Source organism: Vulpes lagopus, chromosome 2 (genome assembly GCF_018345385.1).
Source record: "Vulpes lagopus strain Blue_001 chromosome 2, ASM1834538v1, whole genome shotgun sequence".
Taxonomy (NCBI): domain Eukaryota; kingdom Metazoa; phylum Chordata; class Mammalia; order Carnivora; family Canidae; genus Vulpes; species Vulpes lagopus.
Genome location: NC_054825.1, coordinates 9336993 through 9352409, shown reverse-complemented (window position 1 = coordinate 9352409; position 15417 = coordinate 9336993). Strand labels below are relative to the sequence as shown.

Below are 15417 nucleotides of genomic sequence, written 5' to 3'. Positions count from 1 at the left end.
CAGGCCCCAAATCCAGGGTCCTCTTGTGCCCGCAGCATCCTGGGCTTCCCAGTTAAGGGTGAACTGGGACTGGGGCTTGGAGGTTTGTATTCCGCCCACTTCACATGGCATTTTCAGGGAGAAAATGATAGAGTGCAGTTAGGCTTCCCGTATCATTACTTCCCTAGACTGAGAAAGAACTTGCCAGAGGTTTGCTTTAGAAGGTAGAGCAGTGATTTGATTGCTTTTAAAGTGGCCTCTTTTCTGTTTTCTTCGAAGTAATTGCTTTATGTAACTGAGGATTGGCTCTTCTGGCAATAAGTCTCTCTCCCCCACCCCCTCCATCCCTTTTCCATTTAAGTGGCTGTCATGGGCACCTGTCCTCCTGGCTTCCCGTCTGCTGCCTGCAGGGCACTTGGTTCTGAGCATGCCCTCTTGTACTCTGCTGTTGTCTGGGGATGCCATGTGAGGCCCAGAGGTGCCAGAGGAGCCTGGTGTGACACTACTGGCCCAGACCTGTTGCTTCTGTCTTTATGTTTCTTTGCATATTTGCAGATGCTGGGTGCTGCTTTAACCCGCAGTCAGCAGACATGATGGAGGCGCTTGCCACATTGGGCTGTCATGCTCGTCCCCCTCATTCGACTGTGGGGTCTCGCCTACCCCTCTATGCTCAGAGCCCAGCATGGGTGCCCATCCAGAGGGGGTGGCCAGTAAATGTGGGCAGATGGAACAGCGTGCAGCCTCCCCGACCCCTCTCCTGGAGTCCTGGCCCCTCTCCCCTTGACACTGTTTCCAGCAGCGCACACACACTTCCTCTCCACCTTCCTCTTCCCTCTTGCTTTCCTCTCCTCTCCCTTGGCCAGTGCCAGCTTGCTCCTCCCTTCTTGGTGGCTCTAGAAGGGTGAAGGCTTTGCCCCCAATGAGTGATTTGTCCACTGGAGAGAGCTCTGATGTTCATCCCTGTAGCATGTGCAGCCACCTGCAGCCGGGCTGACTTGTGCCTTTGATCCTTGCAGCAGGACGATGACGCCCCGAAGAAGCAGGCCCTGTACCTTATGTTTGACACATCTCAGGAGAGCCCGGTCAAGTCTCCCCCGGTCCGGACGTCAGAGTCTCCGACGCCGTGTTCAGGGTATGACTTCCACAAGGAGAGCATTTCGGGTCAGGGCCAGCCATCCCCAAGCCTCTGAGCCCTGTGGCACTGTAGTTGTGGCTCAGTTTCATTTGCATTGATGTATTCAGGCAGCCACATCTCGGTTTCTGAATGTCCCCCTGGACGTACATGCGGGGTTGGGGGGTTACCAGCTGCCCTCAGTTCTGTTAACAGCTGAATGTGTGAGCCCCTCCAGTCACCCCTGGTGTACATACAGCTTTGTGCTGTGATTTGTTCCATGGGGAGACAGCATGCCACAGCATTTGGACCCCGAGTCCCACTCTCCCCTCTTACTGGCTGTATGACCTGAGGCAGGTTACGGGACCCTCTTGTGCTGTGGTCTCCTCATGGGTGAAATGAGGGTAGTAACAAAAGCGACCCTATAGAAATTTCACGAGGATTGAATGAGGCTCTCAGTCTTCCAGGCATCCCTCAACTGTGCAGTGGGGCTGGGGTGCCTGTCCTCCAAAGCCGTCAGGAGGGTGAAATGGAGATGCTCTAAGGAAAGGGCAGTGCCGGGTAGACGTTTGCTGTTAAGGAGGCTGTGAGTTAGCACTGGTCAGGGTCCCGTTCTGAGCTGAGCTGTGTGAGCTGTGTGGTGCTGGATGGGGTAAGGGTGGGGCACCACTCTGTGGCTGGGACCCTCCCATCCCCACTTCCCTGCCCCTTTCTCTGAGCAAGAGTGAAGAAGCTCTTGCTTTGACTTCCCAAAAGGACTTCTGAATTCACCGGGGTATTGGGTACGATGATGGCGATGTCACTACAGCAATAGTCATGGTGATGGGTACCGAGTCAGCTGCTTCACATGCAGGCGGTGTCTCCCTTGACCTTCACAGAGCACTGTCTCACCTCCTGTCCTACAGGAAAACTGAGATGCAGGAGACAGTCGCCTCCCCGCGGGGGCATAACCAAGGGACTTCTGACCTTCCCCTGTCGGGGGTGGGGGGCAGGGGGGGCTGGACCACCTTTTTCCCTCGGGCTGTCCAGCCTGCAGGCTCCCTGGCCACCCAACACCTGCCCCATTTTCCCTTTGGGAACTTAGCCCTGGGAAGTCCAGGATCCCTTCTGATGGTGATTGAGTCAGGGCATCCTGGTCATTTTCAGTGGGATTTCCAGTGAGAAAAATAAAGATGCTCTTTGTTTCCTCAGGTCAAGTTTTGAGGAAACTGAAGCCCTTGTAAACGCTGGGGCAAAGATCCAGCATCCTGTCACACGAGGGCTGGCTCCCAACCAAGAGCCACACTTGCAGGTGCCAGAGAAATCCTCCCAGAAGGAGCTGGAGGCCATGACCCTGGGCACTGCTTCAGACGCGATTGAAATTGTAAGTGGGGTCAGAGGGGCCCGAGATCACTGGGGGTGAGGCCTGACCCAGCTGGGTCCCATCACCAAGGAGTCCAACCCTTCAGAACAACACTTACCTGGCCCCTGGCATGGGGCCCCACCCTGACTCCTGGACCTCAGAAGCCAGCTTAGGACACCCCACGCCACAGCCATGAGAGAAAAGCTCTTCATTCTTACTAGCGTGGTTTTGCGGTTCTTACCTCACCGCTTTACGATTTTTCACCCTATTCCCTTGGGACTGGACTGTTGCTTTGGAGCTGTCATCAGTCTACATCCTGCTCCTCCATACTCTATGGCAGGGGCCAGGGAATGGTAGGGCAGGGGACACTCCTTTTGGAGAACACTTGGTTTTCCGGGCCCTTGGTGATGGGCAATCCCTCCTGTTTATAGACCTATTTATATCCCTCCCCTCCCAACCCCTCTGGAGCCTTGCAGAGCAAATAGACCCCCTGAACATCTAAAAGGGACCATCCTTCTAGGTGAATTTTATTTTTATCTCTTCTACCTCCTTCCTAGCAGTCCCTGAGAGGGTTTGAGGCCATTGACTTAGTTACTTTTAATGTCACTTTTATTGTTCTGTATTAGTAGACCATTCAGTTACCTCCTGCATCAAGTATTTATTGAGCAACGCAGTGTGGCAGTTAAATACTGGGAAAATATCAGTAGCCAAGAGGAAAGCAGATGTGGTTCAAACAACCTCTCAGGCGCTACGGAAGGACTCGTGCATGATTCAACTTCTACAGAGTTGCCTTCTGATTTTGGAGTCTTTCCGATCTAGCCAGAGACACTATATTTTACATTTCGTCTTTCTATTATTTAGAAAATGACCTTCACCAAAACCTTTGATGCTTAGACTTGGAGATTTTTTTTTTTTTGATAGTTATACTATGTTCAGGAAACTGCCTTGTCCCACCCACTGAGATTTTCAAATAAATAAGTAAATGGTCACTTTCCTCCCACTGCCTGGTGAGGGAGTGAGGGTGGCTTGGGGTGGGCGGGCACCTGAGGCTGTGCTTCCGGGGAGGGGGTGGGGCCTGTAAATCTCCAGATGCCCATGGTCAGCAGCAGGTGAGAGTTAGTATTGGCCTCTAATACTCTTTAGTCTTGAATCAGAAATGTCCAGCAAATAGGGGTGTGGTCCTGGCTTGGAATCAATGTCACTGTGTCTCCTCTATTTTTCCTCTGTGTCCTCCTGTGCCGGCCTTCAGACAGCTCCTGAGGGCTCCTTTGCCTCTGCTGACGCCCTCCTCAGCAGGCTAGCTCATCCAGCCTCTCTCTGTGGTGCGCTTGACTATCTGGAACCCGACTTAGCAGAAAAGAACCCCCCAGTATTTGCCCAGAAACTTCAGGTTTGTAGCTCACGTGTGACCTTTTGGGAGTTTGTGAAAACCTCAGTAGAGAATGAACTCCGAACCCCAAATGCAATGAGGCAGGATTTAATGAGGTGTTGCTGGAAATGTTCCAGATGAAATCTCTTCCCCCTCAAAGACTGATGTGTGGATGTTCTTGCTCCAAGATGCCAAAATGATATAAATCGTGTGATTACGTACGGGACAAACCATTTGTATTTCAATTGGGAAATTGGGCCCAAGCCATCATTTTTCAGAAGTTTTGATAGCCCCAAAAGCAGTTTCTGTGATTTATTCACAGAACCAAGGGTATTAGATCACCTTGAAGCCAAGCTATTTATAGACACACAGGCGGGGAGGCTATCTCAGACTCCCATTGAGATAACATCTGGACTCGGTCTTACCAAAACAATTAGCTACTCTGTGCCTTAAACTTGACAACTTAATTAAGACCTTCAGAGCAAACCTGGAGAGATTGGTAACAGTCATTTGAGAATGCGAAACCATTCATGAAAATTGTTGACCAACTTTACATCAAACAAAAGGAAAGAAATCAAAGTGCCATAAAAATTTTGATCCCATTTTGAAAATCATCCCATATGATCCCTTGATCCTTCCCCACAGACATTCCAAAGGGCAATTAAAAAATAAAAAGAAATTAAACACTTATTTCATGATCTGCTGAGGTGTTAATTGTGCAAGAAAGCCAGAGCGTGTGTTTTTCCTGAGTTACCTGTCATGACACATTCACGTGGCACATTCATTTCTTGGATGTGGGAAACATTGACATCCTGTCTTGATGCATTTCCCCTGCGATTTGCTCATCCCCCCTCCCACCCCTGCGGCAGGAGGAGTTAGAGTTTGCCATCATGCGGATAGAAGCCTTGAAGCTGGCCAGGCAGATTGCCCTGGCTTCCCGTAGCCGCCAGGACACCAAGGTACGGATTTGCTGCTGCCATGCACTGCCTCTTGAGAATGTGGTGTGGTCCAGAAGTTTCCTTGCTAACCCTTGGCCAAGCAGGCAATGTCGGTGTTCTACAAAGTAGTCTAAAATTTTCTAAAAAGCTAAAAGCATAACTCTCGCATAAATAGACACTGAGCACATGTCTTAAGATCTATTTAACTCGGTAGTGAAGGAACCAGCAGGGTGGTAAAGCAGGTGGAATGGAGAAAAATAGAAGAACCCAATGCAGAGTCAGTGAAACAAAGGCCAGAATCCTATTGCAGCCTTACTGCAAAGCTCGATATAAAACTGGTTTTATGATACTGGCTACACAAGACACTCGAATATAACCTTGGAGGTTTTTTTCCTTTGTTTTCTGCGAAAATCATTTGCTTCTCTAATGAACAAATAATTTGCAACTTTTCTATTTTCTACGAGTTAAGACCTAACCATACTGAGACTGGACCCTAATCAATAGTAAATAGTGAAACCGAGACCTTCCTGATACAGTGGGTGGCCCTTTAGGCCGGAGGCAATAGAATTACAGAAAAGCAACCCTTTTCCATAAAGGGCAGATGGTAAATATTAGGCTTTCTGGGCCATCTGGTCTCTTCTCAGCTCTGCCACTGTGGCTCAAAAGCAGCCACAGACAACATGCAGATGAGCGGGTGTGGTGATGTTCCAGTTGAAACCCTTTTTACAAACTAGGACATTGGGCCATTTGGCCCACACACCACAGGTTGGCTAACCCCTGCTCTAGAGTAGAGTAAGATCCTGACAGCACATGCAGAAAGCTTTCGGCCTGGCTTCTGAGTTTGGAGTATTTTTTCTTAACAATTTGAATGAGTTGCTGAAGGTGTACAAAGCTCTGGCCTTCTGAGAAGGTTCGGGCCACCCCTCAGGGCCCACGGGGAGCTGTGGTCTCTGAGGAGCTGCTTCATTGCCATCCCACCGTGCCGCGCCCAGAGTTGGGCAGCCGAGCATGCTCTGTGGCCTTGAACGTGTTGGTGAACCTCTCTGAGCCTCAGTTTCTCCAGCTGTGAGATGAGGCGATGAGCAGTGAGTTTGCAGTTTGCTGTAAGGGTTACGGATTGTGTGGAGGACAGCACCGTGCCTGGCACACAGTAGGCGTGCAGTAAATGACACCTGCTCTTGGTGACTAACTTTCACTTTTTCTCTGTTAACCTGATCAGCTACTCACAGCGTCTCTACTGTAGAGGGGTCTGGGTCCCATTTTACAGATGGGAAAGTGGAGCTGTGGAACCGGCCTGAGGCCTGATAGGGATTCACTGACCCAGCAGGAACTAGGACTCTGGTCTCCAAATGGGAGGCCCTTGCCTGTCCCACCTCAGGGAGCAGCTCCCTTGGCACCAGGTCAGGAGTCCATGTGCTGCTCCTGCCCTCAGGGCCTCCCACGTGTGGCCTCCCTGGAAACTGTCCCCAAGGTGGGGGGCTCGCTCCCAGAGACCTCTCTCCATGAAAGAAGGTGGTCACACTGTGGGTGTCCAGACTGAGAACGCTGGGACCCAGAGCAGGGACGGGAACGTTAATGCACATTGCTGACGTTCCTGTTCTCGCTGCCAACCCACATAAGCTTCGGTTTAGTTTCCATGAGAAAGATTTTTAGAAAATCACCAGGCAGTGAGGATTTTTTTCCCCCCCGTTAGATTTATTTCTTGATATCTTTTGGGTAGTGGCTTAAGGACAGAATGAATTGCTTCAGGTCTGGCCACCGTAACTACAGTATATTCCTGGCCAGAGGTTTGAGGCAGGATTGACCCATGTTCTAGTAAGAGTTCAGATGGAGTGTGGGAGTGTTCCAGAGTGCCTGGTGCCCCTGCCTCCTCCTTCCTCCAGGGGATTCATCCAAGGTGACAGGTCAGCAGATAGTGGCTGGCCATTGACTGTCTGGCGATGACAACCTGTTCCCAGGCCCCGTGTCCCACTTCTGATTTAGAAAATACTGTCAGGTGAATCCACTGTGTGGGTCGGAGGGATGGCCCCAGCTACCTCCTTATATATTATTTCAGAGGAGTGTGCCAAAGGCAGCATTCGTGAGGATAGAGCCGTCGGGGAGTGTAAGGAACATTTTTCTCTGCCATGGTAACTTGTACCACTTTTTAGGTTTCTGCGGGTTTCTTGTTCACGTAGACGCTTGATTGCCCCTCGCCGCATTGGAAGTTGCTGATGTGGAGAAAGAGGAACAGCAGCTGTATACCCAATTTGCTCTTTTTCTTGCCCATAAATTTCAGCTGCAGGTGACATAGCCCAGTCTTTCTGGCAGCACGGTCTTAGACTGTAGCTAACACAAAAATGAAATCACTTGGGATGAAAAGAAATCACTTGAAGGGCTGGAAGCAGCATGAAATATGGTGGCGGTGGTTTCTGGTTGCTCCTGCGGGAGCTCCCCATATCCCTGTAGGCCCCAAGCCAGCTGAGCTGACCCTCCTCGGGCTGCGGTGGGGTTTCCTGTCTCATTAGTCAGAAAATCTTAGAGATGAGGAAGACTCCGTGGGGCCGGGGTGTCGGGCTGCAGCTCCTGATTGTTTTTCTTCCACACACTCTTCTGGCTCCAGTGAATCCAGTGGTCCTCCTGGGGTTCATCTGACCAGGGTGGCCGGCTGTGCGCTACGGCAGCCCCGAATGTAACCAGGATGGAGAGAACATGAAGCTCCCATCTGTGTGGCTTTGCAAGGAGTACAGGGTGCGTGGGGGATGGATTTAACTTGTGTGTGTAGCAGATAGTGGTTGCGATCCCTAGAGCCCTTGGCCTTTTTGGATGAGGAGACCCAGATGTAAAGAACGAAGGATGTGTAATGTAGGAACAAAGAGCGTACAAACGGCAGGGGCAGGCTTCAGGACCCGAGGAAGTCCCAGGAACAGGCCCATTTGGCGGGGAGTGGGGGAGAGGGTGCCGATCTTCAGTGTCTGATTCCTCTAGGAGTCCCAGCCCCTAAAGGCAGACCTGGGTTTTGCGGGGGCAGGAGGAGGAGTTAGGTCTGGGACCACCTGCATCGCTGAGTGGCCTGACAGCGTAGGCTCTTTTTCTGGTGCTGTGTCCACAAGCTGTCCACCACCCCCGGCATTGAACAACACAATACCTGGAAGCTGCAAGAACCTTGTGAAGAGCAGTGACGGGGCTGGCAAGTGGGTTTCAGCTTCTATTTGCCCCTTGGGGGAATTTGCAGTCATCGCCCACAGCTGATGTCGAGAAGGATTGAGGCCCTGTCTTGACTCAGTGGGAAGGAGAGGCCAGTGGGTGGCTGGTGGCGCCTCCTGTGCGCATAGATAAGGGCACATCCAGTCATCCTGAGCTTAAGAACTACCTGCTGTCAAATTTGGATGCTGCAGCACCCCAAGGAGAGGCCCCTCTTGCGCCCCACCTGACCCCACCTAGCCCAGACACCCTCCTGTGCACCCAACCTGGTCTACTCTCCATGACCTTGGCCCAGCTTGCTGTGGTCTCCTGGCCTGATCTAGACTCCAGGGCCACACCCCGTGCACACCTCTCCCACTATTCTCACGGCTGGCCAGCCGGCCCCCAAGGTCCGGAACCCCACCATGGCTCCAGGTTGTCGGCTTCCCCTGAGGCCACGACGAGGTCTCTGAGCCTGGGTGAGGGGCAGAACTGCAAAGCCAGAAGAGCCCCAGGCATGAGGTCTGCAGGCCCTAGGGTGCCAGTGCCCTGGGGGTCCTCGCAGGGACCCAGATCCGAGTGAGTGGATTGAGGGGTTAGAAGTTGGCTCCAAAGGCTCGAGCTCTTTCTGAGTTGTGGCCACTTTCACATTTTAATTTGTGATTCTCTCGGCTTTTGGGCTCCCCCAAAGCAGCCAGGGGGGCCTTGTGCAAGAGAAACAAAGCCTAATCTAAGCCTGATGTTAAAATGTCAGAAACCAACCTATTTCAGTGAGAAAGGATTCCTGGTTGTAAGAGAAAACCAGGGTGTGTACCTTGAGTTTCATTAGCATGCAGATACCCCAGGCAGTCATTCAAATGGATTCTGAGGTCATCTGTTCCTTTATTGAAAACGCCAGGTGGCCGGGCTGAAAGGTGGTGGTGAGTCAGTGTGTGTGGTGGTTAACCATTGTGTTGACTTAGAAAGCTCATTAATACATTTCTTTTTCGTTCCCTTCCTTGTCGGACAAAGGATTTAGGCGGCTTTAAAACCAACATCTCCCTGCACTGGTCGGATTTCGCTTCTGCCCAGCGTGATAAAGTTAGTTTTACTTCGTTTCCCTTTGCACTTCAGAGAGCTGGCTTGGTTGGAGTCAGAATTGAGTCTCATTCTGGGAAACCTTTTGGCCAGATCACCTAAATCCTCCCATTTTTTCCATCTTCCAGGGACCCACGATGCGTTAGATGGTGCCTAGCGTTCTTTCCATTTTCAAAATTTTATTCTAAATTTTTTTTTTTCAAAGAACACATTATTGTGCTTAAGAAGTGACGGGAACAGGTTGGTGGTGTTTGTTTTCTTTTCTTTTCTTTTCTTTTTTTTTTTTTTGCAGTCCTCTTCAGAATCGTGTGCCTATGAATTTCCTCCATAAATACAAATAGAGTCTTACTGTCTGGATATCATTTTTAAAAAAGATTTATTTATTTTTCTGAGAGAGAAAGCCAGTGCACATGAGCAGAGGGAGGGACAGAGAGAGAGAAAGGGAGAGAGAGTCCGAGCAGACTCCCCACTGAGCCCAGAGCAGGAGGCTCCGCTGGATCTCAAGATCCTGAGATCCTGACCTGAGCCGAAAACAAGACCTCTGGGTAGAATTTTCTCTTTACTTCTTGAGAAGTTTCCCATATGACAAGCAGAGCCTAGAAAACAGTTCAAATAGCAGAGATGAATGCACGCACGGGAGAGGCTCTGCACCTATGGTCTGGAGGCAGGCTTTCTTCTGAGGTCAGCCTGCCTGCTCTGTGCTTGTGGTCAGATGTCCTGTAATGGAGGCTGCTTTTTTTTTTTAATTTTATTTTTTTATTCATGAGAGACACAGAGAGGAGAGAGGCAGAGACACAGACAGAGGGAGAAGCAGGCTCCATGCAAGGTGCCCGACGTGGGACTCGATCCTGTGTCTCCAGAATCACACCCTGGACTGAAGGTGGCGCTAAACCGCTGGGCCACCAGGGCTGCCCTGGAGGCTTCTTTAGGACCCGAGGATGGAAAGATCAGGGCATCCCATTTGACCCGAGAGTGTGTCTCCAGGGTCTGGTGGAAAGGGGGCCGTGTGCTCTTTGGGGTCCCCCTGCAGAGGGAACCCAAAGGCCAGTCAGGGCTTGTGAAACCCAAGCCCTGTTTTTAGGACACCCAGAACCATGTCACTCACTGTGCATGTGTACAACTAACTGGTCCTAACTCTGTCATCTCCAGTCCTATCCATTAAATTTCTGCCTGAGTCTTCTAAGTTGTTTCGAGTTCATTTTCTCTGGTGCTGTAGTGGGGTGAGCTCGCCTGTTCTTGTGATGGAACAGAGAGTACCTGCAGGTACGCCCTTTCCCCCTCATTGTTGGGTCTTTAATCTTACCTGCTTCCACTTCCAAGACCAGTCCTCACCGTTCGGCCTCCAGATCTCCGCCAGGGTGTTGTGTTCACTGCTCGCTTCTCATCCGTTGCCCCAGGAAGCTGGCAGGCCACCACCATTACTCCACAGCGAATTGGACTCTGGTAACCAGGGCGGTGGTTTGCCTTGGCAGCCACGCCAGCGCCAGGAGGTTAATGCATAGGACTGAGAGTGTGCTTGGTTTGGAGTCTCTTGCAGTAGAATTAGACTGCCGGCTCCCGCTGTGCCGGTTGATGATGCTCCTAACATGGCTTTTGAAGTGTGTTGGAGATTGCTGAGCGTTTTGTGCAAAGGGAGGAAGAGGAACCACAGTCCTCTCCTGCCCCCCTCCCAGGAGGCTAGTGACTGTCCTGGACAGTCGGACCAGTGGCGGTTGTGGGTGGGGGCGGCTTTGTTGAGGCTCTTGGTGGCAAATGTGGTTACTGTCACTGACCCAGAGTTCAGTTTTGCTGTTGACACGGCGGACTGAGGGCAAAATAGCTGCAAAGTAGCTCTTCCTTGAGACGTCTGGAAACTAAGCTTTTGAAGGTGACGTTGGCTGATAGCTATGGTAGGCCTCAAGCTTTGTGCGAGCTGAACAAACGCACCATCCCCCGTCCCAATTGAAATGCAGACAGTCTTACAAAAATGATCAGATCTGCAGTTATTCAAAACTAGGCAAATGTAGATTAGAATTCAACATCGTTCACCATCAGGCTTTAATTTTGGAAGTGGAGCCTGCTGGAAAATGGCCTTGGTTCTTAAGCACTACGCCTAAATGCCTCTGCGTCTGATAAATGGCAGTGATAAGCCGGCACCAGACATGCTTGACTCCAAAAATGGGGAGTTGGGGAGGCCTCTCCATTAGCTCCTTTGTCTGCTGGTGCAGGTGCAAAATGATCGATTTCCATAGATTATATCCGGCTTTTCCCCACTCATCAGTCCAAGCATTTTCTCATACTTTTGGTGTCCTTTGTCTCAAAACCATACAACTGACCCATTCACGAGAGGATAATTGCAAATCCTGTTTCTCATATGAGTGATACTAACTTCTTCTTCTTTTTTTTTTTAAATTAAAAAACCATTCCACAGAGAGAAGCTGCTCACCCAACAGATGTCTCCATCTCCAAAACAGCCTTGTACTCCCGCATCGGGACCACCGAAGTGGAGAAGCCGGCAGGCCTTCTGTTCCAGCAGCCCGACCTGGACTCTGCACTCCGGATTGCCAGGGCAGAGGTATTGTGGCTGCGTGTGGCTGGGGGAGGCCGGCTGTGGTTGCCTTGGGCAAAACTCTGGTTTCTGCTCCATGTAGATAAATATAAATATATAGACCCTCGGTCTAATCATCATGAAGCTAGCATCTTCGAACCTAGGCTTTCCCTTGCCGCCCCTGCGGGCAGAGACAGGCAGCAGCCTGGGGTTGATCTTCCGAGACCCCATCGTTGAACCAGCCTCTGTGGCCTTGCTTGATTTATAACAGAAAGCATAGGCTTCTAGTTGCTCCCTGTGGGCACTGTGAAAGTCTGATATCTGGTTTATTTCTGTCTTGTGCTCCCGGAAATCCTCCGAATACAGTTACTGTTTGGTTGTAGGAAGTTTTAATTCTATGTTTATTCAGTGTCCCCTCTCTTGGGTCTGTGAATTGTTCAGATCTGAATTCACTCCTCCGGGACTCACCTTTCTCTTCTCCCTGATGCTAGATCATAACCAAGGAGAGAGAGGTCTCAGAGTGGAAGGACAAGTATGAAGAAAGCAGGCGGGAAGTGATGGAAATGAGGTGAGTTGTGACGGTTCCCGGTACCTGGGGGGTGCTTACCTGTGGTCTCGTGACAGCTGCTGCTGGTGCACTCTACCGGCCGTGTCTTCCCAGCACTTGCCAGTGCTTCGTGAGATAAGCTTCATATTTTCGCGGGAAGTATTTGTAGGAATGTTGGTGTTTCTAAAATATGGTACACCTGAGCGAAATACTACAAACAAAAAAGAATCGCCCGCCCAGTCAGCCTGTCATTCCATCTCAGGTAGCGGCGATCCACCCTTTCTGGTGCATCCTTCCCAGAATTTTCCGTTTCTGATTGCAAATATATGAATGTATCTCTATACAGACTCCTTTTGTCTTCCAAAGTGGAGAGTGGAAATGTGCATTACCCTACATTTTTGACTTAGCAAATCTTATTTTTAAGATTTATTTACTTGGGCATCCCGGGTGGCTCAGCAGTTTAGTGCCGCCTTCGGCCCAGGGCGTGATCCTGGAGACCCCAGATTGAGTCCATGTCGGGCTCCCTGCATGGAGCCTGCTTCCCCCTCTGCCTGTGTCTCTGCCTCTCTCTCTCTCTCTGTGTCTCTCATGAATAAATAAATAAAATCTTTAAAAAAAAAAGATTTATTTACTTATTTTAGAGAATGGGGGGGAGCGAGAGAGGGAGCAAACACAAGTGGGAGGGAGAAAGGGGGAGAGAATCTCAAGCCGACTCTGCGCTGAGTGCAGAGCCTGACACGGGGCTCGATGCCACGACCCTGAGATCACAGCCTGAGCTGAACGAAACCAAGAGTCGGACACTCAGCCGACTGCACCACCCAGGTGCCCCTAACTTATTAGCAAATCTTGGACAGATTTTTATACATCTTGACCTCATTCTGTAACAAATTGTATGTCCTTGTACGGTTTTAATGTAGTGGACTTCACCAGTCTCCATGGATAAATAGGTTATCTCCAGAATTTTGTCTGAATGATTAATTTCCATTTGCCACATCTGTAACAGACTTATAATAGCCACCACACAGTAAGTGCCTACCATGTGCCATGGGATATGCTTTTGGCTAGCGACACACAGTCTCTGTTTCTCCCCATGGCCCTCAAGAAGGGATCGTCAGCCCCATCTGACAGTGGAAGGCTCAGAGAAGTGAGGTGACTTGCCCAATGTCCCAGAGCTTCTAGTTAGAAGAATATGAATTTGAATCTACTTTTCTGATTCCAAAACCCAAATTCTTTCCATTGTGCCCAGGGACCTCCCTCCTTCATTGTCACATCTCATGCACCTTTCTGCCCATTATTTTCCTTCATGATTCATCATCATCTTGGAAGCTAAGGAACTATCTCTGGGGCTAGAAGTACCCTTGGGATGTGATCTTAAAAACTGTATTGCAAGTGGCTTTTTTTTTTAAGATTTTATTTATTTATTCATGAGAGACACATAGAGAAAGAGAGGCAGAGACACAGGCAGAGGGAGAAGCAGGCTCCGTGCAGGGAGCCCGATATGGGACTCAACCTCAGCTGAAGGCAGACGCTCAACCACTGAGCCACCCGGCATCCCTGCAAGTGGCATTTTTAAAGAAACTTTGGCCCAAATCTTTGCTCTGGCCGTCCTGGGTTCTGGCTGCTGCTGCTGCTGCCAGCTCTGAGAACTGCTTCTGGGGGCATGGTTCATTTTTCCCCCACACACCTGCCTTTCTTCAGCACAAGCTGAACTGAACATGGGTTTTGCAGTTGCAAGGGAAGATAGGAGTTAGAGCACCATCATCTTAACAAGACAGAAGGTCTGGCGCGATGCCGAAAATCTCTGATGGACTTGCTTCATTTTTAAGTCTCAACATTTGAGAGTAGGGAATAGATGAATTCTTAAAAATTTGTTGAAGAGTTAGTACATTTCTAGTGCACTTAATTGTAGTAACAGCTGCTGGTTAATTATCAGAATCGGCTGCCTTTCTGGCTACCGATTTAAGTAGCCAAGGTATTTACGTAATTACCGTTATTAGGTCATCATAGCCCTGGTTTCTAAGTCAAATAGTATCTTCCTGAAAATTCTCCTGTTCATTCCTTCTTCCTACTGATGCTTTTTGTGACCACTTCTAGAGGTGAATCCCAGTGTGCTGTTCACATTTTACACTGAGGACGTGTGGTGGCATCATTTGAAAACTTATTTCTTTTGTCTTTCTCCCTCCCTCTCTTCTTTCTTTCTTTTTTTTTTTTTTTTGGTAGGGGAGTGGAGGAGGAAGCAGCATGGCTGTAATGTTTTCTCTGCCCTGATCATGAAAGCAGGGCGTGCTGGGAAGGCTAGATGTTCCATCTCTGGGGGCCCCAGGAGGTGCTGTTTACTAACCAGTAGGTTCGGATTTAGGCATTGCCAGCTGACACAGCTGTGCTCGTGTTTGAAAGCCGACGTGTCTACCTCTGGAGCCAGACCAGGCCAGGTGAAAATCAGGCTTGGCTTCCTGGCTGCTTTGGGGTCTGCTCCTTAACTCCATCTGAGTTACCTCCTCTATGAACAAGGGTGGATCTCTGTGCCTCTGGGCAATAAGGCATAAGGGGTATGAGGAGACTCCAGAGATGGATGTCTGGATTCGAATCTTAGCTCTGCTGCTTTGTAGCCCTGGGATCCTAGAAAGGTTCCTGGGTGACCCTGTGCCTCAGTATCCCCATCAGCAACTCTGGGGATCCTCAGGGCACCCCTCTTTGGGGATCGCTGTGAAGACGAGGTACAGATAATGGTGCCACTGAAGCCGCTCTGGACCACAGGTGTCCCCACATGGCTGGAAGGTAAGGGACCTACTGTAGTCCAGCCTGTGTCCTTGGCAGGGATGGGTGTAGATGGTAGAGCCTCAAAGGTCCTTTGCTGTTTTGTGCTTCAGGGATACAAGGAGGTATTGATTACAGAAAACACAAAGCACTTCTGTGTAGGATTCAGAAAGAACCCACATGGGCTCATGGCATGGTCACCTTTTTTGTTGTGAGTCAGCCCTTGGGTGAGGCGCTGTCCTTGGGGCCAAGGTCAAGAAGCTGGGGACAGACACCCAGCAGCTGTGAGGTTATTACATTTTGCAGAGTGCCTTCTGTTTTCACTGGCCCTTTCAACCTCATTTAATTCCCCCACAGCCCTGAAAGTCAGGGTCTAGGGTAATCCTCCCCGTACCAGGGAGTAAGCTGAGCCCCCAGTGTCTGTGACCAATGTGACTGAGTCACACAGCTAGGAGAGGTGGGACCAGCTGTAATCAGCGTGCTGGATCTGTTGGTGGTTAGCAGTTCTTGGTTCTCTTGTGGAGAATAACTATTGGATAATGTAGGTGAAACCCCAAGTCTTTTTTGAGAGGTTCCTTCCAAAAGGTTGACTTTAGAAAAGGGAAGGC

General features: G+C 50.0%; 1 protein-coding gene across 1 annotated transcript in view; it reads left to right on the top strand.

Moving 5' to 3' along the window:
• Nucleotides 1-15417, top strand: part of TACC2 (transforming acidic coiled-coil containing protein 2) — a 219079-nt gene that overhangs the window by 191660 nt on the left and 12002 nt on the right. The window contains exons 13-18 of the mRNA XM_041730819.1: nt 996-1111; nt 2282-2453; nt 3682-3822; nt 4671-4760; nt 11389-11532; nt 11997-12073. Of these exons, the coding sequence (XP_041586753.1) occupies nt 996-1111; nt 2282-2453; nt 3682-3822; nt 4671-4760; nt 11389-11532; nt 11997-12073 (740 nt within the window). The remainder of the gene's footprint in view (nt 1-995; nt 1112-2281; nt 2454-3681; nt 3823-4670; nt 4761-11388; nt 11533-11996; nt 12074-15417) is intronic.